The following is a 27,999-nucleotide window of genomic DNA, read 5'->3' as shown; positions in this document are numbered from 1 at the left end:
GCCGTGGGAAGGGGTAGGACACGACCCCCCCAAAAAGCCACTGCTGTTCCCATGGGGACCATCGCTGCCACCGCCGTGCCAGCAGCCGATCAGTGTCCGAAGGGCCAGGGAAGGGCACAGGGATGGGCACAGGGAAGGGCACAGGGATGGGCACAGGGATGGGCACAGGGATGCCCGCGATGGTTGCAAAGCCTGGGCTGGGCCCCAGAGAACTCAGGGAAGCAAGCCCGGAGCGATGACCCTGCTCTCTCTAGCGGGGCAGCAACGCATCGCCCTCGGGCCGGCTTTCACAGGCACGGAGGCAGCTGTTACAAATCCCATTAGCCTTTCAAGGAATAACAGTGGTCCCTTTCAGCAGCCCCCGGCTCCGGCAGGACCCCCTCGGTAACCCTGGAGCCAGAGTGTTGTGCAAACGCCTGTGGAATACGCTGGAGCTTAATGGCAGCTCAGCCCAGAGGGATGGGCCCAGCAGAGCCACAACAGCAGCTCCAGGTGGGGATTGTCTCCCCCAGGATACTTTTGGACAGGACTCTGAGCAGAGCTGAATGTACAGAACCAGATCCCTAAGGAAGCACTCTGCTCCTGAGGGAGGTCATGGCAAGGTGGGAATTGCATCTCATCCCACAGGATGGAGAATGCCACATCCAGCCCCACAGCTACAGCACAGGACTACAGAGAGGAGGGTTTGACTCAAAGTGGGTTATTTTTCATGGGTATTAGCCAGAACGTATGGAAAGTTTAGGAACATGAAGTAACAAAGTGCTGGAGTGTGACACAGGCAGGGCATCAGTGAGGGCCTGACAACCTCGGGCCTTGGGGCTCCAGCCTGGCACGGAGGGCCCGACCCCATCCCACGGCTCCACGGAGACAGGGACACGCACTGCCAGCTCAGAGTGTGTGAAAAGTCAAAGTTAAATAAAATGAGGCAGCTGGAATTACATGAGAAGGAAAAATCAGAAGCAAAACAGGCACAATAAAGAGGAGGAAGATCAGGAGTGAAGGATACAGAAGAATTTATTGAAAGCACAAGTACAGACTGGGCACCAACTGCTTCTACAATCTCAACAGGAAATAATGGAGCTACAGAAAGGTACAAAGGTTGTTATAAAATAGTTTTAATTTCATTTCATTTTGCATTACAAACATTCTTTGAAAGAGGCAATGGAATTCTGATGGTGTATACACTTCCCCTCCCCACCCACCTTCCACAATACTGAACCTGGAATTGCTGTTATCAAAATATACAATACATCTGGTCACCATAAAAAACTGGGTTTTGCTGCCCCTCATGTCTTACAACAGGTATAAAAAAATTATAAATATGTACACCCTTAGTTACTCACATTCTTTACATGCAAACACAGGATCCGAAGGGAGCGCCCGCCGTACTGGGGGGCTGGTTACCCCAAATCCATCTGTGATTTCCATGGGACACCCCGAGTGTCCCAGCCAGGGCCCGGCCCCGGGAGCCTCCCCAGAGCTGGGGAGGGTGATGGGGGGCACTGACCAGTCACCCCAGTGCTGCTGGGCTGGGTCCCCTGTGGGAGGTGTTTCACTAGGGAGGGGACAAGCCACAGAGACCCCCGGCTGTACAGGGTGGTGGCAGGGCCTTGGGGAGCTCTGCAGGGGCAGATCCCTGGCTCCAGCACAGATTTAGAGGTACCCAAGAGCAGCTGGGGTGATGCTGTCAGCAGGGTCTGCCCTCCTCGGGGGTACCCAGCACACCACAGCACCAGGTGGGCTCTCACTTGGACCTCACATGCTTCTCCAGCATAATTCATATCCTTGAGAGTCCAGGGAGGAACTACAGAAAGTTAAGACTTTTCCAAACACTCAGTGCTAGGCAAGTCAAGAGCTCCCACACCAAGCAAGGAAATCAGAACTTGCAACACTAAGACAATTAAAAAACAAACTTTGGTCCACAATTTGCAGAAAAACCCTGAAAAAAAGTACAAGATTCTTGTTATTTTGCATCCGAACAGGTTGCAGGTTAGAGGGAAATGTAAGGCAACATCGGATCACACGGAATAGAAGGCAGAATGGCCCGGGAAAGAGTTGTAAGCCAGAAAAAAAAAAATAAAAATTGTTGTATCATTGGGAAAAACTGATCTGCTGCATTCTACTTTTAATAAATTCCCTTCCTAGAACAACATCTGGGCTTATAGGTTCAAAAGGTAAAAAAATCTTTAGCCTGGGTCCTTTTCCTTCTATTTCTGAGCTGTTTGTGCTCATTCTCTCACACCCTCAGCTCTGCTCATCCTCAGCCACGACCTCAGCCTGGAAACTACTCCTGCCCTACAGCTTCAATTACAAAACAAAGAAAATAAAGTACAGTATACACGGGTAATACCACAAAGGAGTAAATTTAGATTACGTTTATACCATCTTATCATTCTATAAAAGGTACTTAAAACTATTTCTTTTGCATATAAAGAGATTAGAATATTTGGTCAACTGGAAATATTGCTAGGCACAGAGGACAGCAACGGCATCAAAGTATAATACAAGGATTCAAACAAAAGCTCAAATGCTGAAGACATGCTCTAAGAACGACGGCGGAGCTACAGCAGCCTCGTTAATCTCCAATTAGGGGCACAAAGGTACCTCTTGCAGGCACCTTTCTAATTGTGGGGTATCCAAGGATTCTCCAAATCCTAGCCAAGCATTTAGGTATATACACACACAATTTTGACAAACTGATTCATCTTCACAAGTGTCCCACAGCGGCTCTTTTGTCCCTCTGTGAGGGCAGAGCCCGCGGGCTCGCTCCTGACACTGGAATGTGATTTGGCCTTGGGAACGCTCCCCCACCCAGACCTTTGCTCAGCCAAAGGCTCTCAGGTAACTCCCACCTGAGTTTGCAGGTGGCAATGACCCACGAGCAGACTGGGGAAGTGGCACAGGGCACAGGTGGAGATCGAGACACACACAGGGGGCAGCGGGGAACGACTGCCCCGAGTCACAGCCCAAAAATTTCCTTTATCCACTTTGCCAGCTCCCCCGGCTGATCGTCAGCCAGAGCCGCTCCCCCCCTCAGCTCTGCCCATCCCCTCCCTGCAGCTCGGATGTTTTCCCCAAAGAAGTAGAAGGTTTAAGGCACAGGACAGCAGGTGCACAGGTAAGGTGGGATCAACGCAACCAAGTGTTGTGCTGGGCGGGTTGGGAGCTCCTGGTCACCACAATCCTGACTCCAAGGCGCTACAGTGAATTCACACAGTGGTTTTAGGTCTTTCAAGGCATGGATGGGTAAGGAAATTAAAAAAGGCATCAATGTGAAACCTGATAAAACTTGTTGGGATCTGCTTTTTGGGGGAGGAGGAGCAGGAGGGGAGGGGAATTTCCCAGAGCAGGTTCCATAGTGTAAACTTGAACTTGTGATTTTTATTGGAACAGTCAAGATTGTTACCCATCACCGCAAGGTTAGCAAGAGGAATTAATTTTCTTTTTTTTTTTTTTAAAAACCGGTAAACTGATTTCTCTTTAAAAAAATAAAATCTCTGGTCTTTTAAGGTCACTTCAGCTGCATTTTTAAAGTGGCTTTTTTTTTTTTTTTCTGGAATGATGGAAGTTGAAACCCTGGTGTCCAGCCTTTTAAGGTCAAGGCTGAACCCCAGAGGTTTTAAGTCAAGTCCATTTTTACTCAGGCCTTCCCAAGCTCTAAATGGTGGACTTGGAGAAGGACACACGCAGGTGATGGTTCTCCCCCAGGTCATGATTGTGGAGGTCAATGAGGGACTGAATGGCTTCTTCCACAGAGCCCATCTGGATCAGAGCCATTTTACGGTCCTTCCTGACAAGACACAAGTTTCAGGCACGTTTAGATCCATTGCAGGAGCTTCCCCAACTTGATCCAAGTTCTCCCATCCAGCACAGAATGAACCCCCAGGTACCTGCAGCACACTCACTTCTTACAGGAGTATCTCTGTGGCAAGCACATGCAGCCCTACTGCTCACTCAGTGCTCAACCCAAGGTTACTCAGGAATTCTGTATTCCACAGTCAAACACTGTTAGTAAGGATTCTGCTCACCTTTTCACTGGAACCAAGTGCTTCCACCCTTCCCATAGGAAAAGCCCAGAGTAAGGAGAGGACATAATACAAAACACTTACTGGAAGAATTTGAATCCTTTGACCATCCCACCATTGCTTGAAAATAACAACTTAAGGTCTTCTTCAGTTACTGAAGGTCTGAAACAAAAAAATTTCCAAGTCAAACAGACATTGACAGATCAAGGTAATCTCAACAATCTAATTTTCATGAGAGTTTTCTAAATTCCCTACCAGCAGCCTCTTGGCAAGGCAAGACAATGGAACAGGGAGCTGGGGGAGCTCTCCTGACAGCAACACAGAGCTGCCCTCACACTGAGGCTGCAAACACTTCCATACTCAGCCACACAGGAACTCTCCCTGCTGACACTTACGGAATATTGGACAGATGAAGAGTGGCAGAAGGAGGAAAGATGTTTTGGAAATTTTTGGAGCCTGGTTTCTTGAAACGATGTAGAGGAGAAGTCCCATAGTCCTTGGTCAGGCCGTGGTCCTCCTGGTTCTCACGGGGCAGCTGCACTGTCTGGTGCTTGGACAGCGTGATACGAATCGGCTTCCCGTGGAGCTTCTGCCCATTCAAGTGGCTCATGGCTGCAAGGGGAGGACACACCTGACTGCAGGGTACTTCAGTTTTGTCCAGACATGAATTCAAGGCCAGAATTTCACTGCCCTTGCGGACACCACACCCTGCAGGGTCCCTCTGCTTCACTGTGTTCTTTGCCTACATCCCTCTCGCACCCACCAGCCACCCCAGCCCCAGAGCTGCCCCACAGCCACACCCCACAAGGCCTGGATAAATTTGGGTCTTCTGTTGGAAGAGAAGAAAGTGCCAAAAAGAAAGTTGTAACTACCCATTTTGTCCCTAACTGCCCCAGAGTCTGACCCTGCCAAGCTTACCAAGCTGGGCCTGATTCCCATCGGCCATCTGAACCAGGGCATTATCTTTCTTATTAAATAAAATCTTCACCCTCTGCACGTCACCATAGACTCCTTCAAAGAGGGAGGAAACAAGAACAGTCTTAGGTAGGGAAACAAAAAGTCTAATTCAACTTAACACCAGCTAATCAATCCAACAGCAAAAACATCCATTCCCAACCAGAACTGATCTCATTCCAACCATGGCTACATATTCTGCTCTAATTAAGGGAATTTTTATATAGCAGAATAATAATGGAACAATACATTAAAGAAAAGACATTGGGTTTCAGCAAAAAGCCAAAATCTTACTGCCAGAAGACTGGACAATTTCGCATGCTCTCACAATTTAAAATTCTTATCAAAGACATGCAAAGCAATAACCCATGCAGAACTGAACCAAAACCAAAGGCAAACTAAATTAAACAGCAAACTAAGTAAACAATGTAAAACCAAAATTATGCATTCAAAAATAAATAAATAAAAAAAGGCAAACTGCAAACTGTACATTTCTGAAGTATCAAAAAGTAATCTCAAATAAATGAAAAACAAGGTAATAAAAAGTGTGAATAATAACATACCGAAAAGAATAAAGAGGCATTGGGGTGTAACTCTCTTTAGAGAACAGCAGAGCAAGGCAGCGGAGGGACAGGGAAGAGGTAAGGAATCGAAGGGGAGAGCGAGGTTGCACAAATCGTCCACAACGAGGAAGGGCAGAGTCCCCGCAGGAAATGGCGAAATTGGTTGATGGATGATGAAGTTTTCAAGATGGTTAATATTGAAGGGCAGGTTGGTTTCCGAAGAGCAGGGTTTGTTTTATTTTTTTTTTTTTTTTTTGGAAGGGGAATGTTTGTTTATTTTTTTTTTTTTTTTTTTGTTTCAAGCAACAACAGGAAGCAGAAGTACCGTGCAGTCAGTTGGCAAAGAAATTCCGGATCGGGGGAAGAAAAAAAATTCAGGGATGGGGAGAAAAGAAAAAAGTAGCAAAAAACACAGGTCAGTAAATACATAAGGAATATGTAGTGTTCCATCAGTCAGATTTATAGAATTCTACATACAATAACTTGCTTACAGAAACAGTTAATAGGTTTTACCTAGTGGAACACAATGATAAAGAAAAGGCATTTTTACTTCAGATATACAAAGGAGTAAGAGACAGTATCCCCCCAGAGTGACTTCCACAGGCTGCAATAACCAATTCAATGGCATTCCCTGAAATTTGACTAAAGTATTTTCTCTGTTTACAACTACTGACTTCATGGACCGAGTCACAAACAGCTTCAATTGCTGCTTTGGGGTCAGGAACTGCAGGAAGCAATCCATAATACTTGGCTGGAAAGAAACAAGGAATGTCCACCTTGGATATCAACCACTGCTTTAAACAAACAGATCATGTGGATGAGCAGCTGCACTGCCACAAATCCCACTCCAAGGTCTGCTGGAAGTACTCAGATAAAGGAGCTGGTACCTTGTTTGTAGAGGACTGTTCCATTCCTGCTCTGTGGCCTGACCTCACTGTGCAGAAACTCAAAGTACTGGGTCACCACAAGCTGAGATGTGTGGACAGCTCCCAGTCTTGTGGAAGAAAAAAAGGAGCCATTTCAGCTCCCATGATTCCCACTCAGGAAAAGCCCATGGCAGAGCAGTCACTCCAGGCAATACTGTCTCTTTACTAACTTGTTGTGGCACAGGTAAGTTTCTACAACACTGATTATACAGGCAGTGGAAAAAGTTTCATGTCTGTTAGTTCACAGCTTCAGTCCAAGTCCCAAAGTCTCTCTAGCCCAAAGACAAGCTGGATGGAGAGTGAAGAGCTCCTCAAAAAAACCACAGGGCATGAAGTAACTGCTTGCTCCTGCCTAAACAGAGCTGTGAGAAATCTGAGAGGTGCAGCACAGCCCCTTGTCCTGCCACTACCATCCAGGCACCCAACAGCTTCCTGGGAACACACACTTGGAAGCATCACACTGGTCAGGAATAATGATGCCTGCAATTATCAAGGCTTATGGTAGAACAAACCAGAGATGAGAGTCCCTGGAATGGCAGAGCAGTTTCCAGGCAGCACGAGCAGCAAATCCCAAAACTGTTCCACAGCCCCTGCTGTTATTTCATGCCCTGGAGAGAACAGCAATGACAGGTAAGAGCAGTCTGAAACATGATCCAATTGGTTCATCTCATTAGGAGTTAAACATTTTGATCATTCATCACATCCAGGCTTCCCCTTTGATCCAAAGAGGTTTTGTGGTGACTCTGCCATCACTGGTAAGTTTTACAGCTTTGCAAAGTGCTATTAACGTGTGTGCACAGTCCCACCAGTTACAGCTCCTCAGCAGAGCCTCATCACTCTGCTGAACACCAGAGGTTCTACACTTTCAATCCAACTAGATCCAGGGGCTGACTGAAGGAAAATTCAAGCCCCCCGTATCCAATTCCCTTATGGTGCTGTCTTTCATTAAACAAGGTTTTTGTTCAAATATTACTTGCATTATTTTTAGAGAAATCCAAATATTTCAACTCACTCAGTAAAGTAGAATTGAAAATGTAAACTGTGAGCTGTTAAGGGGTTTAGCTAAGGAAAAACTTCCAGGAATCCTGGAAGGGGGAAATGTGCAAGCACATGGCAGAGGAAACACTGCACAGGTACAAGGTCAAGCTAGCAGGGATCCAGACACTACACAGAAAGAGCAAAGGTCAGCATGAAGCCTCTCTGTAGTTCTGAATTAATGTATTAAAAACTACAACATGCCAAGGAAAAGGAATGGACATGGCTACTCTGTGACCCAAATGACACTATTCCATGGGAATGGTGGGGAGACTCCACACAGAAGAGGGAGGAAGGGACAGGCATTGTAGTCTCTGGGGGACAAGAGCAGGCAGGCAGCATCCTTGGCTTTGAACCAAGGAAGAGCAATTTCAATCTGAGATGGACTTTCCCATTTCCCTTCAGCAACTAGAGTACTGCTCTGCCCTGCACCTGGGGCTGTCAGAGCACGGCAGCGGCTGCTCTAGCGCTGCCGCTTCCTTTGGATACAGCAGGATTTCACTTTCAATGAATTTCAGCCCAATCCGTGTTCAGAAAGTGAAAGCAGAGATAACAGGAAGGAGAAAAAAAAAAGTAAAGTTAGGACTGCACTAACCTCTGGGATCAGATTGCTAACCAGCAGCACGGAGTGCCCTGTCCCAGACAGGCCGGGAATGGCAATCCGTCCTGCTGCAGCCGCCGCAGCTGCTGCTGGAATAGCCAAAGGAGCTAGTGCTCCAGGAACACTTGGAACTGTCAGGCCTGGAAATTAAAGAATATTAACCAGTAAAGAATTAACAGCACGTACTCTAGTGTATTTGCTGCACCAGAAGGGAGAACAGCACACCCTCTGAACCATGCAAGTCATCATGCCCAAAAGTGCCCATGGAATCCTAAGGGCAACAGGAGCCTCCGCTTCTGGTGCTGCAGGAAATGTTCTGGTTTCTAAGAGGATTTGCTCTTGCAGTGCCTGGTGCTGAGCAGGTGCCTCAGCACTCTCGAGCGTGGATGAGCACTCACAAGCAGCGGATGAGCACAAAGCCTCAGCTCTGCTGTGCAGGGCAGGTGTCACACACGGGGCATGGGGAGGGTCTGTCCAACCAGGGCATGCACAATGTGCTCTCATCACACATGCAAACCACCAGGTACCCTGTGCCACCATCACCCAGCTCTCCTGACTGGGAACCACTGCAGCTGGATTGACAGGCATTCCTAGACAGCTCCCAGTACCAGCTGGCACCTCCTGTACCAGCCCTTCAAGGGCAAGAGCTTTAGAGCTCAAGAAACAACTGCTAGCAGTCAATTCCATGGATTAACCCCCAAAGCAGCCCTTCTTGTTTCCTCAGCAGGGCTGGATGATGCCAAAACAGCAACACCTCAACAGCCCACTCTGCTTGTTTGTCATAAGCAAGGAAATTCCATCATGCTCCCAGAGAGCCAACATGGCTTGGAACGCTGAAAACCTCAGCAAGGCTTGTTTAGGCTGGCACTCCTGCAAGCATGTTCAGCACCTCCAGTTTTCAGACTCTTGCCTACTTCTGAAGCAGCAATGATCTGTTACCTACAGCATGAGCTGTGAACTTTAAAAGTTCACTTTAAATACCAGCTTTCTCAAAATATTTAGGAAAAAAATTGACAGATTCCTTGCTTCTGACCACATTTACAGATGTCAAAGAGAGGTTCCAACCCCTGTAATGACATGAGGAAATTCAAAGCACAAGAACTTATATCTCCTCACCACTTTCCCCATATTATTTCAAAGTCTGCCTTTACTGTCTCTCCCATCCTGCTTTATGCATTTTCTTCCCATCACCAGGACATTGCCCAGAGGTGCTGCAGCTGCACACAGCATTCTTAGCTGAGGTGATGTACTGGATCACCAGTCCCTTCCATGTCTAAATGCCAGCATTTACAATTTACATGACTAACCCAAACAAAACCATCACTACACTTTGATTTAAAACATGAAAATGCTCCAGCTACAGAAAACCTACATAAAATTTCAACTTACGAAATACAGTACCTGTAGCCTGAGGAATGGCAAAAGTAGGAGGAAAGCCAGCTCCAGCATATGGAGGAGAGATTATTCCTGGGGCACCTGGGAAAGACAGACACATTGTAAAATGATGCCAAACAGCATGAAAACTCTAAACTTCACAGAACAATGTAATATTCTGAGTTGGAAGAGACCAACAAGGATTTTCAAGTCCAGCTCTTGGCCCTACACAGGACAGACCCACGTGGCTCAGAGTGTTGTCCAATTGCTTCTCTAACTCTGTCAGGCTTGGTGTTGTGACCACTGCCCTGGGAAGTCTGTGCAGTGCCCACCCACCCTCGGGTGAAGAACTTTTTCCTTATATCTAACCTAAACCTCCCTAAACTTAGCCAAAATGTCTTGATCTGTCCTTCAACAGAAGCATTTAGTTGAAAGCTAAACCCTAAATGCCTCTCCCGGAACAATGGACTTCCAGAGATCACCAGAACAATTCCTGGGCAAACACCAGGTGGCACCAGAGGCACCGACCAGGGGATTTGGCATTAATCTGATGCTCAATGATCCCCAAATGTTCTGCCTCAGTTACACTCTAGCCGAAGTTTTTGACCACATACATAAGCAAAAGTTATATTTAATTAAACTACAAAGCACAAAAATTGGCAAGATGCATTGGCAAGATTCACTCTACTTACAAAGGACAACTAAGGCACAACAAGGGAAAGCAAGCAAGAAACAAAACCAAACAAAACCCAGGCAATCAAAACAGAAAGGAATTGAAGTCTATCTAGGTATGTGTGTGTGTAAAAACAGTGTAAACAAGGATGAAAAGGAATGCTGCCTAAAGCTCAACACTTCAACTTAAAAGTACTTTAACTTGACTTACACCTAAATTTAGAGCTTAACCATAACAATCTAAAAAAGAAATAAAACTTAACAGCATTTTAGCCTGAATTATAACTATAACTTGACCTAACTTTCAGATAGCAAATATGCAAAGGGTGTGCATGCAGACAGTTAGTGCAAGACAAGGCACCTTTGGAAAGAGCGAGCCCAGGTGGTGTTTGCAAGGACAAGGCCCAACAAGCACCTCTCAGAGCACAGTGAGAATGAAAAAAAGCAGGGAGGTGTGGGTGGGGGGGTTCACTATGACACACACACACACATCAGCTGGCTTTGTCCTGTTCCCACTTGCTGCACACTCACCAAAAGCAGCTGCCATGGTCTGGTCCAGAGTGGGCTGGCTGTCCCCAGAGGGCAGGTCTGGGCGGGTGTAGTCTCTGCTCTTGTCGTTGTTGTACTTTACATTGAGACTCGTGAGCTTGGAGAAGTCGATGCGCAGCGTGCAGCAGGCGTTGTAGATGTTCTGTCCATCCAGAGACTGCGAGGAAACAAAGCCAGCCCTCACCCAAATGCATTCAGACCAAGCTCACAGCAATTGCTCTCTGGAGAGGGAAGGTGTTAGGCCATCCCATGACTCCACCTGAGAACACTTATCTCATGTGGAGACAGCTCTGCTTCACTCAGCCCCTTTGGCAGCTTCCAATTTGCATATGGAAGCAACTCCCTCCCACTCATGCTCTGTCCTTGGGGTAATGTTGGTGTCAGCCCACCCCAAAGCCCACCCTGAGCTTGGATTGCTCAAGGCAAACCCAAGTGAGAGTAATCCAGGTATGCAGCACTCACCAGTTTGGCATGCTGAGCACTCATGGGGTCAGCATATTGCAACAGGGCCTGAAACTGGTGGTTCTTCGTGAATGTGATGATTTTCAAGACTGTACCAAATTTGGAAAAGATCTGCAAAATAATATTTGTGTATCTTGTTATTACATTTTCAGTAAGATCATTTTATATTGATCTCTTATTACAAGCAGAAACAAAAGTATTTTCAGCCTGTCAGCTTTCAACTGCAGCCCTGAAGGTTTTAAACCACTTTGTGGGCATTGCTTGACTGGCATCATGGCATCAGCCTAGAACACACCAGAGTGGCTGAGCTGCTCCCTAAGTACAGTTTGTTTATTCTGGGTTAATTAACAGGAATATTCACAAACACCTTCAGGAACTCAACCTCTTCCAGGAATTTCAGGAATTCTCAAATGCAGTCAAGCTTGCAGTTTAAATATGAAGATAACATTAAGCAATCACAGCAGACAGAGAAGCAACTTTCCAAAATGGCCACTGCCTACATAGCTCCTGGACAGTGTATTTGTTTCCCCAGCCCCAGCAGAAGGATGAGGATCAGCTACTTTTGCTAAACCTAAAGACAACCTGAAGATCTGTAACTGATCCAATAAAGTGGACTAGGACACAAATCTCTGGAAATTAAAATCATGCAAGAGTGGGGGACTGAAAGTAGCAGCACCTCCTGCAAGTGTATGGTCTCCAGAGAAGCCCGACAGCTCTGTTCAGAACTTGCATTGTACAAACACAAACCACAGACTTTGCAATTACACCAACACACCAGTTACTGCTGCCCCTTCCTCCAGAACAATCTTCAAGCAGTCGTGGTGACATGTTTTACCTGGTGCAGAACATCTAGAGTGACAGGGTAGAAGAGATTCTCCACAATGATCCTCAGGACAGGGCTCTGGCCAGCCATCGCCATCCCTGCATCGACGGCCGCAGCCGTGGCGGCCAGCGCCACAGCCCCGGCCTGCACCTGGGTCACGGCTTGCAGAGCTGCTTGGGCACGCTGCAGGACCAAAAAAAACTGTTAGACCCACACTTCTGCTTCCAAAAAACACACAGTCAAGCTCTCCTTGAGCTCCCTCTCTGCAAACAGCCTGCTGGGTTCAGCAGTGAGCAGAACAGCCATGTGCTGCTCCAAAGGCTGGGGGACATTTGAGACAGAGCCAATAAAGACCACCTCAACCAGTAAGGGCAAGGCAAAAATACCAACTAAATCAACCATGCAGTACCTATGCTATGGCAAAACCTTGCTCTGCATAAACTGATGCAGCAATGTTATCCCATTTTTTAGAAAAAGGGAAAACCAGGGCTTTTCTGAATCCATCTCCAGAATCCTAGACAAGGTGACAAGACTGAAAGATTGATGCACATTTGCCACAGGGATCCAGAAGTGAGAAGTGCCTGGGGTTCTGCAGAGCCCCCTAACACACAGAACACTCGTGCTCCAGCTGTGAGAGGCACCCAACAGCAGCATTCCATCTGCACAGCACTGGGTGCTCTGATCCTGATTGGAATCAGCTTGAAAAGTGAGAGCAAAGGGGATGTACTGGCAGCCACCCCTGATAAAGAGCCACAACACTTGAACTTCTTTCCAGTGTTTCTGTCCTAAAATTTGCCAAAAGGGGCTGAGCTGAAACTAGGAATTTTTTTCCCCTCTGCAGAGTGTGTGGTACAGAGACCCTTAAGGGCTCAGAGCCTTGAGACCTGCTGGGTTCAGGTGCTGCCACCTCAAAGCAGCACCTACCAGCTGTGCTCTACCACAGGTGAGTTCCACCCCATCATGGCTGCACTCAATAGAAATCTTTTAAGCATTAGAAACAAACACCCTAAAGCACCAGATGTTACTCAAGTCCATGGATCTCAAGCCAGCAGCAGAGATCTGGCTGTGTGTCCCCCCCCTCCCTGGGATAACAATGCAGAGAACAAACTGACTGCTTGGTTTGGAGAGTTGTCTGTCTTCAGCTCCTTGTGGTTGGAGAACTGGATGTAGATGGGCTGGCTCCGGAGCACCGGAGTGACTGTGGTGTAGTAGTTCACCATGGTGTTGGCTGTCTCCTCTGTGTTCATCTCTATGAAAGCCTGGGAAGTGAAACCCAACACAGACACGTCACACCAGGACAGCACCAGGTCACCCCAAACCTCTGGTAGAGCCCTAACAGGACTGGGTTTTCACAATTGCATTTACACATGTGGTTTTGCACATAAAACTGTTTAAAATCCAACTAAAAGTAGAACAAATGGGATCTTCCCTCTCCAGACTGATTTAATGCAAAGCTTCAGTCTCAACCTAAGATCTCTATGCTGTGTGTACTTAGATGTAAATGTCTGCAAGAACACAAAAATAAAACAACAATCCAGACTCTTCACTTCTCTCCAAGGCAGGAAACCCCCAGAGAAGCCCCACACCCTGAGGGGCTTCTCTCCTTCAGAAGAGAAATGGAAGGGATTGTAGCAAGTCACTGCAGCAAGCACTTGCATATAATCACACCATGCAATATATCAGAGGCACCTTTTCATAATTAAGATTAAAGACAATATTTTAAGCAATTATTAAAGTTGGCTTGCTTTTTTACTCCTTAATTTGCAAGACAATTTTAGTTACCAAATTACTGCACACCGCCCCCATTACCCAAGAGTATTTCAGCCATACCCAGCTCATTTACTAGATCTGTAAAGGTGTCCTCAATATGCCACGTTACACAGTGGTAACTCAGCTGTCAAGCAAGCCTGAGTGAAAAAGGCCAACTCATAGCACTGCTGTTCAAATAATCCCTGGCCTGCAATTTCCAAACCAGGCCTAACGCTAATTATAAGTGACAACCTGTAATTATGGACTGAGCTCCTTCTGCAGCCTGAAAGTGGTATTTTCTACAGCTCATGGGATAATCACAGAAAAGTAAAATAAGAGTATGCAGAAGTTATTGACTCGTAACACACGGCAGCTGTTTAAACAACGTGGAGCTGGTTTCCTGACGACAAACTTATCAAGCCTTTGACACAATCCATGCTTGCAGTTACGGAGACAATACCTGGTTTTTTCCTTTCAACATCAGAAGATTGGTGACCTTTCCAAAGGGTAAGCCCAAAGAAATGACCTCTGCCTCCGTGACGTCACTGGGGAGCTTGCGGACGTGGATTACTCGGGATGGGATCCCGGCACTTCTGTTATCACCTTTGAACTTTTTGCTGTCGTTTCCATTAGCTGTTAAGAAGCAAGAGTTACTGCTGATGAGAAGGGTCTGGAAGAAGAAGAAGCATGCATCTCCCACTGCTGACCCACAGGCTCAGCTGCCATGCCAGTTACTGCAGAGAAATTAGAAGGGTCTGGAAGAAGAAGAAGCATGCATCTCCCACTGCTGACCCACAGCTCAGCTGCCATGCCAGTTACTGCACTATTACAGAGAAATTCCCTAGTCTAAGTTCACCTGAGTCTGAAGACACATGGTTTTACTCTTTTTGTCCCCCAAACTGCACGATGAGAGTGACACAGCCAAATGCCACTGCAATGGAATAAATTCTCAAGTGGCCATTTCCTAGTTTGTAAAGCACACACCTACCCACCCATATTTTTAGTGCAGGTCTGAGCCACTAACCCCAGATTGGTGCTTTATTCCTTTTCACCTGGCCTAGTGTTGTTGGCAGACATTTTTTATTATTATTATTATTATTCAGCACCATCCCACAAAAGGCCTAGTAAGTACTAAAAATGAAGAGATTTTAAAATTATGACTAAGAAGGAAAATCCAGGCCTCCTTGCAGTACTTATAAATAGCTGGGGTTGTTTCCATGCAATATTACCTGCAGAAGGAGAGTTGCTGCTCATGATAAAGGGTCCGTTAGTAGTAACACAAGGAGAGAAAAGCTCCTCAGCTGCCCGCTGGAAGAGAACAGATGACAGGTAAATGGACAGCATTTTACTCAATTCTATCCAGGCACTCCTAAAGCAGAACAACTGAGAAAGCTGGAGAGGAGTTGAACACAAGTGTAAGTGAAAACATACTGACAGTGGGCAGTGAAGCTCACCTCCATGAATTAAATATCAGTCAGATCCAGTTTGGTAATGGAGCAGCACTGTCCAGTATCTCTTTTCAGCTCAGCATTAGGGATCTCAGGGCTGGAGTGCTGCTGAGTTGTGTGAAGCCACTACACGCAGTGCTGTGCACCAACAGGCACCTTCTCCTGTCATACGTGGCAAAACAGGTTTCTGACTACTCCCATCCCACAGAATTTTCACTCTGAAGCTGCCAAAACTATTTGGGAATGACTTGGCAGTTATGAATCAAAGCTGTGCATTTTGTGCCCCATTCCTGGAAGTGTTCATGCCCAGGCTGGACAGAGTTTGGAGCACCCTGACCTGGTACAAGGTATTTTCTGATACAGCATTCCCTGTAAAGTCACCTAAATCACTTCAACTGACCAGGACTGGTCCAACCCAAGTAGTAGACACAAAAAAAAACATTACTAAGACAAAAGCAAACATGCCTATGAATGACTTCTTAGCACAATCTATACTTGCATACACATCTTACAATCAGCATGGCTTAATTTCAAGAAAAGTACATGGAAGACTTTGAATTCAATTATGAACTGTGAGCAAACATGATACCACAGATCTAACACACAAGAGCACTTTCTTATAATTTTTTAAATTATTCTTCCGCAGAGGCGCCACAGCAAAAAGCTTTCATTGACAGAAAAAAGCTCAGAACTCATCCCTGCCTTGGCAGCTCCCACCCACCTCAATGGAAACATACCCTGCTCCACACCATGGCACCAGAAACCCTTATCTTCCACACGCCCTGTATCTGGTGGCACCTGCAGAAACAGGAGCCGTGCAACAACAAAAGCTCTGTGCACTCCCCCAGCAGACAGGCTGGGAAAGTAGGTCACTGAGAGCCCCAGAACACCCAGCTACAGACACACGGTTTGGGTTTTTTTCTTTCCCCCTCAAATCTTGAATTTCTCGTTTGACTACTCACTGTCAGCTCTTCAAAGAGGCTTCAAGGACTTTGATGTCCCGAAGATGAGAATTAGGCCAGGTTCCAAGCCACTGTTCATGAGCTGCTGCTGGTCACCTGCAAGCGCTGACCAGCTCCCACCAAGGCTCTGGCCTGGGCCTCCTCCTCCTCACATGGCACAGTCATTAGGAATGGGCCTTTTAACAGCTGTTCTAATTAGCACTCCGATTCCTGAGTGCAGCAAGAGGCAAGCTGGGCTGGGAGGCTATTAGACTGTGATCCCATCCTTTGATGACTCAAATTAAGGCATAATTCCAAGGCTAGAAAAAATCCTCTGGTTTGCTGTTAGAACACTCCTGTGCCTGCACTGCTGCTGCCACTCCAGGTATGGCTTTCTGTGCCACGGCCTGGGATACACCTGGCAGCTACTGACAAGAACCACTCACCAAAACACAGCCCTACCCACATAATCAGGTGTTTCTGGCTTCATGAAAGCCTTTGCATCAGGCCTTAACGGGACTTGAATGCTTTAAAACATCTTCTTAAATATTAACTTGTAAAATTCTGCACATCCAGAACTCTTCCAGTACAAATTGGTGCGTCTGTGCAAACACAGTAGGCAGCTCCTGCAATCCATCATGGAAATGCTGGGAAAATGAGCCACATATTTGGCTCTCACGGAGGCAACACTAGGAAACTATAAACTGGAAAAACAAGCGTTTATACCATTATGGAAAGAATTTAGCTTTCCTAATGGCTTGTTTAAAATACACATTTTAGCTTCCTCACAGGTAGGGATGACAAGGATGTCGCTGCAGCCAGGCTCCACATGTCCATGTCTCTTTAAGGAGAGCAATTTCCAATCCACTCCCCTCTTATCTTGGAGGCAGCCTGTGCTGCCCACTGTGACCAGAGCCGGGAGGCAGAGGGGGGATGATTGTTCAACATCAAAAGCAGCAGCAGTCAATTTGTAAGCTTCCCAGCTGGAAGTATGTGCAAACGAGGAGGGAAGACTGCCATGGTTGGAAAGAGGCAGTTATTCCAAAGTCTTTTCTCTACACACATAAGTTCACAGACAGTACATGTAGCACTGTGCTGTCACACCGAAGTTATTCCCCACATCTCCCAGTGCAGGAGTGGCTGCTGAAGTGTGAGAGGAGCAGACCCAGTGCCACAAGGAGCCTCGGTGGTCATGGTCACCCTGTGCTGCCCTGCCCATGCCTCCCCAGCACAAGGAGGCTGCATGAACCATGACTTTTCATCTGCGGGAGTTCTTCCCCCATTCCTGTTGGAGCTGATATTGGATAACCACAGGAAATAGTTGCTTTTTTGGAACAACCAAACTCGAGGCAAACTGAAACCCAGTTCTCTGAGACCATGCCCACAGTAATGAGCACTCAACAGCCTCCATCAGCTCTCTGCCCTTATACTGCAGGAATCACCAGTCTCTTTCCAGACTATTTTCTGTCTTTTCTTTCAGTACATGTTAGAAACACTAAAGAATTTCTTTAAATTCTTGATATAAATTCAAATGTTTCATACCAAGTACTCAATTCAGTAGAGGCAGAGGAACCAAAGCAAGCCTGGTTGGTTGAACAGGTTTAGAAGAGTTTCTCACCAACAACGCGCCCACTGGGTATTTTGAATTATACTGGGAAAGACAGGAGAGAAGTTACTGATTCTGAAGTTTCATAGAATTTAATTTAGGTTTAAAACGGAAGAAACCCAGCCAAGGGCTGTGAGGGTGCTTGGTGCTCACCTCTATCCACCCACAGCACTGCTTCTCTCCCTGTTGCACTCCCTCTGAGTCGTTCAGGGAGGCCCAGCTGCACTTCAAGACACAATTCTCCAACCCCCAGCTCCCATCCCTCTCACAGAGGCAATTACACTGACATTTCTGCTCAGCCATTCTTTTACAGCTGGTATTTTTATGACGAGATTAACAGAAGCCACAGTGCACTCGCAGCACATCAAATTCCTCATTTGAACTAACAAATCTCCCCTTCCTGTTGACTGAAAACAACCACCACTTCTGGAGTTACACAGCCAGTTCCTACCTAGAGCAGGGTAAGGCTGTTTCCACCACCCAAATCCCCAGTCAGCAGCACACTGGCACCAGGGAAACCCTGCTGGGAGGGGTTTCCATGCCAGCAGCCTCCTCTGGCCTGATGCTCCTGGCTACAGAAGGCCCCTTGCCCAAGCTGCACTAATTTAATCACACACCGTGCTCCAGGCAGCCCTGCTGCCAACAATTCCCTCATTCTCTTTTCAGACTCAGGGAGAGACAGGCTGCTGCAAGGTACAGCTTAACATTTCATATCTCCCCTAGTTGTATTTTTGACCACGCCCCAAACTCTAAGCCTTGCCTTGCTTTAAATTTTTAATAAGTAAAGCCTAAGAATTTTTAGTCTGTCCAGGCTCTTACTTAAAAGGCAACAGCTCACTCACATACACTACATATTGCCTCATTGCCAGTAGGATTTTACCTGGCCTACAACACTTTGGAATGAAGCCAGAGATTGTCTCAGCTTCTATCAGCACACCTAGAAGTGCTGCAGGAATTCCCAGCTGCCCTATATAATCCTTTATCTACTTAAGATCCAGCACTTATTTTAAATGGATTACAGTAAGTCAACTGCATCCTGCCTGTGCGAAAGGCTAGAAACAAACACAGACTAAACCATCATAAAAATATTTATTTCAAGTCAAATACATTATATTAATCAACTTTCAGGCAGAATGCAAAATTAAAGCAAAGGCAAAAAGACCACGTGGGAAGGAAGGGGACAATGACCAAAAAGACCAGAAGGCACAGGCTGGTCAAGCTCAAGATCTACAAAAACTGTTTCTCTCCTTGCATCAATGAGGAAATTTTATAGAATAGCAGAACTGGGTGTGGAGCACCTTACACTGCTCTGACAGACTTGGGATAGCAGTACTTTGAGAGGGAAAAGGTGGATTTTGGAGGCCATCAACTAACAGGCACTTACAGAAAGCAAAGCAGGGAGCAGCAGCACCTGGAAACCCCCTCTGAAAAGAAATCAAAAGAAATCTGTCCTGTAAGAAGCCAGAGCACATGGACATTGTTGTTCTTCACTTTCTCTAAATTTGGAAAAATATTGTAGAGCAAATAAAAGACCACTGTAATATTTTCAAAAAAATGAGTCAGACCACTGAGCTCACAAAAACCCTCTGCTCTGATCAAAGAGGCAAGAAAATTCCTCTGAGCACAGGAGGAGCAAGTGGCTCATCAGGGGCTGTCCGAGGTCAGTCCCAGAGGGATGCAGGAATGCTCTGATCCTTCAGTTCACAGCTCAAATCTCTGTGAAGAAACTATTAAGAGAAATCCAGTCTGATGACATCATCATCACACTCATGTTACATTCCAACATTTTTTGCTGAGAGATTCGAGATTCAAGAATGGAACTAAATTTAAACTACTAGGAAGGATGCCAGTTTTCCTTGCCTTCCACCAAAGACTCATGTCCAGCACAGCTCACTTATGTTTCCCCTCTATTCCCCTCTCCTGCCTCCAGCACTCTTTAGTCATTTAAAGCAGTGTGAAAAACATTCCAATTTGGGTCACAAACAAATCATGAGTCAACTTTTTTTGTGAAACACTTCTGAAGAACATACACACACACCTGCATCCCCAAGAGTCTCCAGGAAGCTGTGAAGTTAAAGCCAACAAACAACAACTAAACAACTTCAAGATTCCACAGTGTGACGCTGCTCCCACTTCGGTGTCACTCACACACTGGACACACAATTTATCATTTGATCAGAACCAAAACAGTTGGGATCAATTTATTTCACTAAATTGCTCATGGCTGATGTACCAATTCAAACAGAAGAACACATATACCATTAATCAAATTAAGTCCACCCCAGCAGTCAGCATATTCCATGGACAGTGGATCTGTGGCAGAGGCATCAGCCTATCTGGCAGGCACAGGGGACACTTATTTTCAACCCACACTCTGCTCAGCCAAACACCAGTCACCTGCCACTTCAGGCTTTTAAAACTGTTACAGCCTCCCTCTGGACAAGATTGAGGCTGATATCCTACAAAGAGCCAATGGCAGGCTCCCCACTGGGATCCCCAATGGCACACACAAACTCCCAGCCCCTTTGAAGCCGGGTGAGATGGTCAGAGCATTGCAGTTTCCTCACACAGGACTGCTGCAAGTGCCAGAACCATTTGTAGAGGCTGCAGACAGGCCCTGGAGTTCCTAAAAGCCACCAGACCCTCTAGTGCTGCACCTGCTCACCCTGTGTGCTTTGGCAATGAGCTCTATTAGAGCTTGAGCACACACCAGCCTCACAGCAAAGCCGGATCCTCAACCCACTCATCCGTCAGCCCCTCCTAACTTTCCTTCTCAGTCTTTGCTACTATGGAGACACCCTGTGAAACAAACCTGCCCTTTGAGCAAATAAAAGGTGTGGCCAGTTTAAATAGCCCAAAATTCCTAAACTCCAAGTGCTGCAGCAATGCAGTCATGCTGGCTCAGTAGGGCAGCACACGCCCAGGCTTTACGATCCACCACTCCCAAGCTGAAATTTAACTACTCAACCTTGAGTTTTCAAGTCATTGCCACGGAGCAGAGAGGCCTTGGCAAAGCTCAACAGAAATCCTATCAGGGAGAAATTGTGCTGGATGAGTCACCCCAGGAACACAGAACTCATGGAAGGACATTTCTGCCCCATCTGTCAGAGGGCCAGTGGAACACACGGGTTTAGCAGGAACTCTGCAGGCAGCACAACTGCACCTGAACTGTGGCTGTGCAGAGGCAGCACCACAAATGGGATGGTTCAAACACTGGCCCAGCTGGGCACAGCATTCAATGTGTTCTCACAGGAAGCTTGGAAGAGTTGTACCAAAGCCATGGTGAATATGTAAAGAAGTAATACTTCCTCTTCTTGCTGGTGTGAGAGGACAACAAATGCAGCACCAACACACCTGCGTTTTCCAGTCTGACAGTACCTGAAACACAGATGTCAGAGACCAGAGTCCATCCCTACAACTTAAAAATGTGCAATTGAGTGAGCTCACATGTAATAAATGTTCTCCTCTTTTTTTTTTAAATCACCACAGATTGAAGTCAAAGCAGGCCTGAGGTTTAAACCCAGTGTTTTCTAAAACCATTTTATTAACAGATACATGACCCAGGTGCACAAAGCAGCAAGCAGCACTCTCAGGTGAGATGGAGCTGTTTGGCACACCCAGGTGAACTGATGCCACCCAGCAGCCACTGCCATCCCTGTCCCCTGCCACCAGCATGTGGTTCCCATGTGTGCTCACGCCTGATGGGGAGGCCACAAGAGCCAGCTTGTTGCAGCCTCTAACTAAAACCATAGGAGGGGACTGGAATTTCCTCACAACATTCTTGGCCCACTGCCTGAAGCCATAATTACTGTTCCCATGGCAAAGATCCTGGCTTCACCACAAATCACTTCTATGCAGTCAGCCTGTATCACACTCCAGCAAAGCCTGTTTTAAAAATTAACTTCTCAAACGCCACACAACTGCACTTTTGGTTTCTGGAAGGGAAATCTTTCAAGCAGAGCTTGACTTAGCCAAGAAACTATGGGATTATTCAGCACCTAAACTATTCTGAGACTTTTCCAATCACCAAAATGCAATTTCACTTAAAGAACAGCAACGTGTCACAGTTCATCCTCTCTCTAGTCCTGCTCAGAGTGTGAAGGAACAGTGATATGCAGGGAAATTAAACAAAGGGCAAAGAGACACAACAGAGTGAGACCTTGATCAGACTACTTGCAAGAGGCAACTGCAGGGTCAAAGAGCACCTCAGAGCTCAAACACCATGCCTCCATCTTAGGGCCATACATACTTCCTCTTCAGACAGCAGTGAAATTATGGGAAGAAATAAGACTTAGATCATGTGTTTCTGATCTGCAGGACATTCCAGAGGGCTGTGCATCAGGAATCCCCACACCAGAACGGCAATGAGCTTCCTAAACAAATTCATACACTTTAAACTAAGGAGCCTGGAATGGCTACTACAATTACACCTGATTAAAAACAAGACCATTGGGCAGTACAGTACTTAGAAGAGTAAGCCCTTGGAACACCTGGGGGCTTCTTAAGTTAAAGAAACTAAATTTAATTAAGACCTCAGAAAAATTAGTAAGTGGGTGTAAATACTCTTGATATGTAAATTATGGATGTGAGAAATTTTTTTTTAAATGCCAGCAGCCTGCCTTTTAAAGCAATAATGTTGAGCAAACTGAAAAAAACTGACTTTATGAAAGTCTTCAACTTCCAAGTTAAGCTCAACACTCACAGCAAGAAGACACCAAGGGGCCACTGGGAGTTTGCTGTGACACATTGCCCAGCAGTGGTTTGAGTCACAGGCACTTTTCCTACTTGTCTGAGCCAGCTTTGGGACATTCCAGTCACAGTATCAGATCATGGACAAGGTTACTGGGGGCTCAGGAGCATGTCACTGAGCATGGCACGAGCTGAGAGATTTTGGGGACTGTCATCTTCCAACACCCAAACAAATTCCTACCTTCTGTGTACATACACATCAGGAATGAGTAAATTTACACCTCAGATTAAAAACCATTTTCCAGCTCAGATCTCCATGGGTGACTTGGGAGTTCAGCCAGGAAGATCTCATGAGCACAGGTGACAGAATGGACACCTCAGCCTGTGCTGGATCCCAGAGCAGGGGAAGCTGATGTGGCTGACCCAGGCAGAGGATGGGAGCACAGGAGAAGCTTCACTTTGATCTCAGAAATGCACAGACTCCAATTTATCTACAGAAACCCACGACACCCAAGCACTAACAAAGGGAATCCTATTACAAGAGCTACACCTGCACATTCAATGACTTAAACACAATCAGACAACGTGGCTACAGCAAAAATCGGTTGAAAGCTTACCTTTACCAAGATGATTCAGCTTTCCTGCTTGCTTCTGCCACTCTTTAAATTTAGATTCAACTTTCTTTAAACCTGCCTTGTCTGACTTAGACAAGAAACCTCATGTTCCATGCACAATTTAGTCTCACCCCTCCCTACCTGCTCTCTGACCAGCACAGTTGTGGGTACAATGCTGTCCCATGCCAGAGGTGAAGACACTCAGAAGGGATTGCTCCCAGACCTCATCTGACTGCAACCAGGGTCTGGAATCCCCCCAGATGGGTGCAATGAGGCGGGCAATCCCACACCCCAAAATTCCAAGGTTCACTGAGATCTACAACTACAGTTTCAGAAGCTTCCTGGTTACGTTTAGTTATGTAAAACCACTTTTAAGAGTTACAAATTACACATTGTTAAAAACCAGGGGACCTTAACCAACATTAACCAGTTTCCCAGTAGATGTTGTATCCAACTGCTCTAGGGATGCCTTGGTCCACCTTTCATAATGGCTATGAACTATTAACCAACCTTACTGTCCATGCTCAAGCCTCTCCTCCTCGCATCCGATGGCAAACTGAGCTCCTTGCATCAGTCAGCATTTTTACCCGAACCAGACACTATCATTAATTCAAATTTGAGATTCCTGCAGGAGGAAAAGTAGGAGCAACCTTTCCCCCACAGCTGTTAGAGCCCCTTCAGACCCCTAAAGCACTGCCAGGCTGTCTGTGCTTAACACAGCTCATTCTGTACTTCCAACACAAAGCTCTGCTGGCCGACAGCGCTTTCTGTGTGATGCTCCTCCCCATTCTGTAGGGCTGCTGGTGCTCCCAGTGCACCAGCTCTGCTCCACAGCTGTCCCATTCCACGGCATCACCTCCCTGGCCCTTCCGAGGGGCAGCCCTTGGTCACTGCCTCCCCATGTGCCACTCAGCCGCATCACCAACAGCCAACACACACACACACAGGGCTGAGTTCACTGCAGTCCTGACCCCAGAGTTACAACACTGGCCAAATCAAACCCTAACCCTTCAGCCCACTCTGGCCTTGCCCACTGCAGCTCGGCGTTTCACGGCACCGGTGCTGATCCCGTGAGCCTGACGCCTGCTGCCGCCCGCGGCCGATAAGGAGCCTCTGTCAGCACTTTGAGTTTAGGGCTAAGGCTGCCCTTTCCAAACCTGAGACTAGAAGGGCAAAGGTCATATTTACTGTACCCACAGGAGATAAAAATCAGCGGCTAAACCCTCCCTTTTGTGGCAGAAGGATTTTTGACATATAACTGAGCAGGAATTCACACAAACAAAGGAAATGGAGTTCTCCAAAGGAAAAGGACCAGTTTCTTCATGGAGAAGCATTGTCTAGCACACAAGTAACAAGCATGGCTTGACATTTCAGCAAGGGAAAGGGCTGTTTCTAAGTGCAATAAAGTTGATCATCAATGCCTACATGACAAGAGCTAAATGCTGAGCCATATCGTAAGTTTTAAATGCACATGAAACTGAATTACCTTCTGGTTAAAACCAATTTATGTGGTACCAGAAATAACCCTTTACAGCTGAAGATCTACATTTGGTGAGGCTAAAACTAGGTCAGATGCTGAGCAGTGTAAAAAGAGAGAAAAAGTGAGAAGTGCCTACCTTTGTACCAACTGTTATATCTTGGACAATGCTGTAGAAAAAAGAAAGAAAAGGATTAAAAAAGTTAGATAGGTTTGCCACAAAAATCCAGCATAGTTTACAGTAGTAAGAAAAAAGCAAGTCAAAGTGCACAGTTGTCTTTGCAGGTGAGCCAAGGACAGTTTATACAAGGAAAAAATATTAGATGGTGATGGTGGAGACCCAAGACCCAGCAGTGCCAGAAAACTGCAGCCTTCCCACTCCCTACGGCAGCACCTGCACCTCCTGCAAGGGCACGAGGTGGGGGTGACCCCCACCCCGCGCCCAACAATGTGACCTCAACTCTGACCACACCGAGAGGAAAAGCATCACGAGTCAGCTCTGTCACCAACATCCCCTTCTGAGGTTCCTGTCCCCGACACCCACAGAGCCCCAGCAGGCTCTAACACAGCTGAGAGATCAACACCAGAGCTCCAGTGGTCCCAGGGACAGCGCCCAGCTGTGTCCCAGCAGAGAAGGAGCCAGGGCTCACAGCAGCCCTCATGCCACGCCAGCACTGCCAGAGCAGGGACAGACCAGCAGAGTGCCCAGAGGTCGAGGCAATCCCAGCCTGGGGTACACCCTACGTAGGATTCCTCTATCAATTCTACAAAACACCCAGTTATTAAACTCCATCTTAGACACTTAAGCCTCCTAAAATCAAGACTTTCTGATTAGCTAAGATGAAAAAGAGCACCACACCAGATCCCTTCAGCACTGAACACTCTAAACCACACCACACACGTCTTTACAGCAATGTCCACTAATGCAGTCAGAATGGCTTGTCTACAGCCTGGCATCTTGGACCCGGGTGATCTTCCAGAGCCTCAGAGCACCTCCATGTTACTGTTTCACGGGAGTGCTCCAGACAGCCTAAGAATTTAGTTATACCCTGGCACTGGTGATTGTATTTTTTGTAATAAATTCCAACCCCCTGTAAAGCAGCAACACAAAATGCAGAGCAGAAAGGAACCCTCTGGACTGCCATGGACACAGCCCTGCCTGGTTCCACTCCTCTCAAAGAGCTGCCTGTAATTGCAGAGCACAGGATGCAGCAGTGGCCAGCTGACTGACCTGCAGCAGCTCCACAGAGCAGGGGGACACACAGCAGGTACGGCAGTCCTTCTTAAACCAACAATCAGAAACCTGAAGTACTCAAGAACAACTCTACACGGTGATTTAATGCGAGAAAACTTGCATTTACTAGTTTTTGTTGCCTCCCCTCCTGCAGCAATTCATAACTTGCACCAAAGTCCTGTCCGATCTCGTTAGGCCGCTCAATGTCCGCAGCTTTACAAACGAACCGCAGCCCCAGCAGAGCCAGCTCAGCTCCTCACACTTCCTCTTCCCCCAACGTGCCGTGTCATCATAACCCAGCTCTGCGGCTGGAGCCACAGCCCGGTCCAACGGCTGCTGCGGGAAGCCACGCGATAGTTCCGTGTTTTCCAGGGAAGTCCTGGGAGAAGGCCGTGTCTGACACCGCTCCACGGGCCCGGCGCTGGTCACCCGCCGGGCAGATGGGCTGGCTGCTCGAGGGTCAGCTCTAATGAACTAATGAAACCCATCTGCATGGAGCACTTCAAGGAACCAGCATCCCTAAACACAGCGCACATTCCACAGCTAGCACATAAACGCTAATCCAGGCATTTCCAGAACCTTAAAAAAAAAACTACTGCCAACAAAGCACAGCAAGAGCAGGGAATGCCCCACATTTCCCAAACTCCCGAACTTACCCCAGAGCAGTTTCTCCCACTTCCTGTTCCTCCTGTGGGCCTCTCACACAGGAAATGTTTTACATAAAGTGCCTTAGCAGGGGATGGCATTTAGAAGTATGCAACAGGAAGAGTCATTTTATTTGCCAAGAACTATCGATTCCTGGGATATTGTTGTAACCCACTTGATAACACATTTCACAGGAAACAAGCTTCAAAAGTATTTCAGAATTTTTATTCAAAAAACATGCAACGTATTTCCATTTCACACACCCCCTCAGTAAATTATCCCAAGCTTCCTTCTCCTGTCCTGCAGCCTCCAGGAGGGCATTAAAACTCTTCCCACTTCCAGAAGAAGAGGCAATAAAGCCCTTCATAAAAAATATTTTTCCTGTGGAAAAATTGGGATAATTCCTATGCAATAAGACGAAAAATTAAGCAGCACCAGTAAAACCTCCAGGTCATTTTCCAAAGCAGGATTGCCCACAAGGACTCCTCGCATGTTTTAACAAAGCAACTTATTCAAAGGGGATCATTCGGGCACAGCTCAGGATCATTTTTGGAAGACAGAGATGGGAGCAGCCAGGGGCCAACTCAGCAAAACCTAAAACTATTTTCCGAAGCAGCTTTTGAAGTTTAGCAGGAGACACTTTTACAGGGCAAACAGATCCTGCACCGGGATCTCCCAAAGATGAGGGGTAACCAAGTCTCACGTGTTACACTACAATTTCTACATTCAAACAGCAACTACTTCAACACGCACAAAACATCCGTCTTCCCTGAAACTACACTGATAACAAACCGATTTTTGCCACTAGAATGTGTGATCTCATGTGCTGAGAATCTGTTGAGTTCGTTGTTTTTTTGCTTTTTTTTCGTATCATTCAACTCGATGAGCAACTGGTTAAAAGCAGCAGAGCGATACTGGACTGCAAAAATTGTAAGAAACAGTACTTTTACGGGTTTTAAGATGAAAACAACACTGAGACGCCACCTTTTCAGCGTGTAAAAAAGCCCAGACATGTGACTACGCCCAGACCAGTGTTCTGAGGCAGAAAGCGAGAAGACACTAATTTGGGCTTCCCGTACTTACGGCTCTGGGAAAACAAACTGCTTACTCTGAGGCCTTTAGAAATATTTTAACTACTGCTAGCTAGAAGAAACAAAAAACCACATCACTAAAAAAAACCCCATGCCAGACAGGAGAAAAGAAGTACGGAGAGCTCGTTTTCGAGAGAGATCCTCTGATAAAACAGAGCGAGCTCTGCCGCAGAGAGGCCCGCCGGGCGGTGGTTAAAGAGGAATCGACGCTGCCCAAGATAAAAGTTGAGCTCTGGAAACTCCCCGAGTTCCAGCGTGCGGAGGGAAGTTTTCTTTCCCGGAGTTGCGCGGGACAACGGCAGCGGGGCCGGGCCCGCGGCTGTACCTGCGGCGCTCAGGTGAGGCGGCGAGGGAGCCCTGCCCTGCCCTGCCCGCCCTCCTCCCCCCAGCGAAACTTGGGCGAGCGAGAACCGGTCACAAAAGGAGCCCAGCGAGAGCCCCCCCGCCCCCGCCCGCGGAAGCGCCAGACAATGGGAGGGAGCGCGGCCGTGAATCACCGCCCGCCGCCCCGCCAGGTGCGC

General features: G+C 46.9%; 1 protein-coding gene across 2 annotated transcripts in view; it reads right to left on the bottom strand.

The window, feature by feature from the left end:
- Positions 1–996: 996 nt before the first annotated feature.
- PTBP1 (polypyrimidine tract binding protein 1) overlaps positions 997–27,999 on the bottom strand; it is a 27,599-nt gene continuing 596 nt past the window's right edge. The window contains exons 2-15 of one of the 2 annotated variants that reach the window (XM_041480698.1): positions 24,648–24,678; positions 14,963–15,041; positions 14,194–14,366; positions 13,097–13,243; positions 11,997–12,167; positions 11,162–11,272; positions 10,682–10,856; positions 9,506–9,580; positions 8,099–8,244; positions 5,543–5,576; positions 4,944–5,036; positions 4,421–4,637; positions 4,110–4,187; positions 997–3,790 (exon numbers count right to left, since the gene is read on the bottom strand). In XM_041480698.1, the coding sequence (XP_041336632.1) occupies positions 3,658–3,790; positions 4,110–4,187; positions 4,421–4,637; positions 4,944–5,036; positions 5,543–5,576; positions 8,099–8,244; positions 9,506–9,580; positions 10,682–10,856; positions 11,162–11,272; positions 11,997–12,167; positions 13,097–13,243; positions 14,194–14,366; positions 14,963–15,041; positions 24,648–24,678 (1,663 nt within the window). In that variant the 3' untranslated portion in view covers positions 997–3,657. The remainder of the gene's footprint in view (positions 3,791–4,109; positions 4,188–4,420; positions 4,638–4,943; positions 5,037–5,542; positions 5,577–8,098; positions 8,245–9,505; positions 9,581–10,681; positions 10,857–11,161; positions 11,273–11,996; positions 12,168–13,096; positions 13,244–14,193; positions 14,367–14,962; positions 15,042–24,647; positions 24,679–27,999) is intronic. The other variant, XM_041480708.1, reaches the window with a different exon arrangement.

The sequence above is a fragment of the Pyrgilauda ruficollis genome, unplaced genomic scaffold (genome assembly GCF_017590135.1).
Source record: "Pyrgilauda ruficollis isolate IOZ18807 unplaced genomic scaffold, ASM1759013v1 scaffold115, whole genome shotgun sequence".
Classification (NCBI taxonomy): domain Eukaryota; kingdom Metazoa; phylum Chordata; class Aves; order Passeriformes; family Passeridae; genus Pyrgilauda; species Pyrgilauda ruficollis.
The sequence above is the reverse complement of the archived record's forward strand: the minus strand, read 5'-3'. Positions and strand labels throughout refer to the sequence as shown.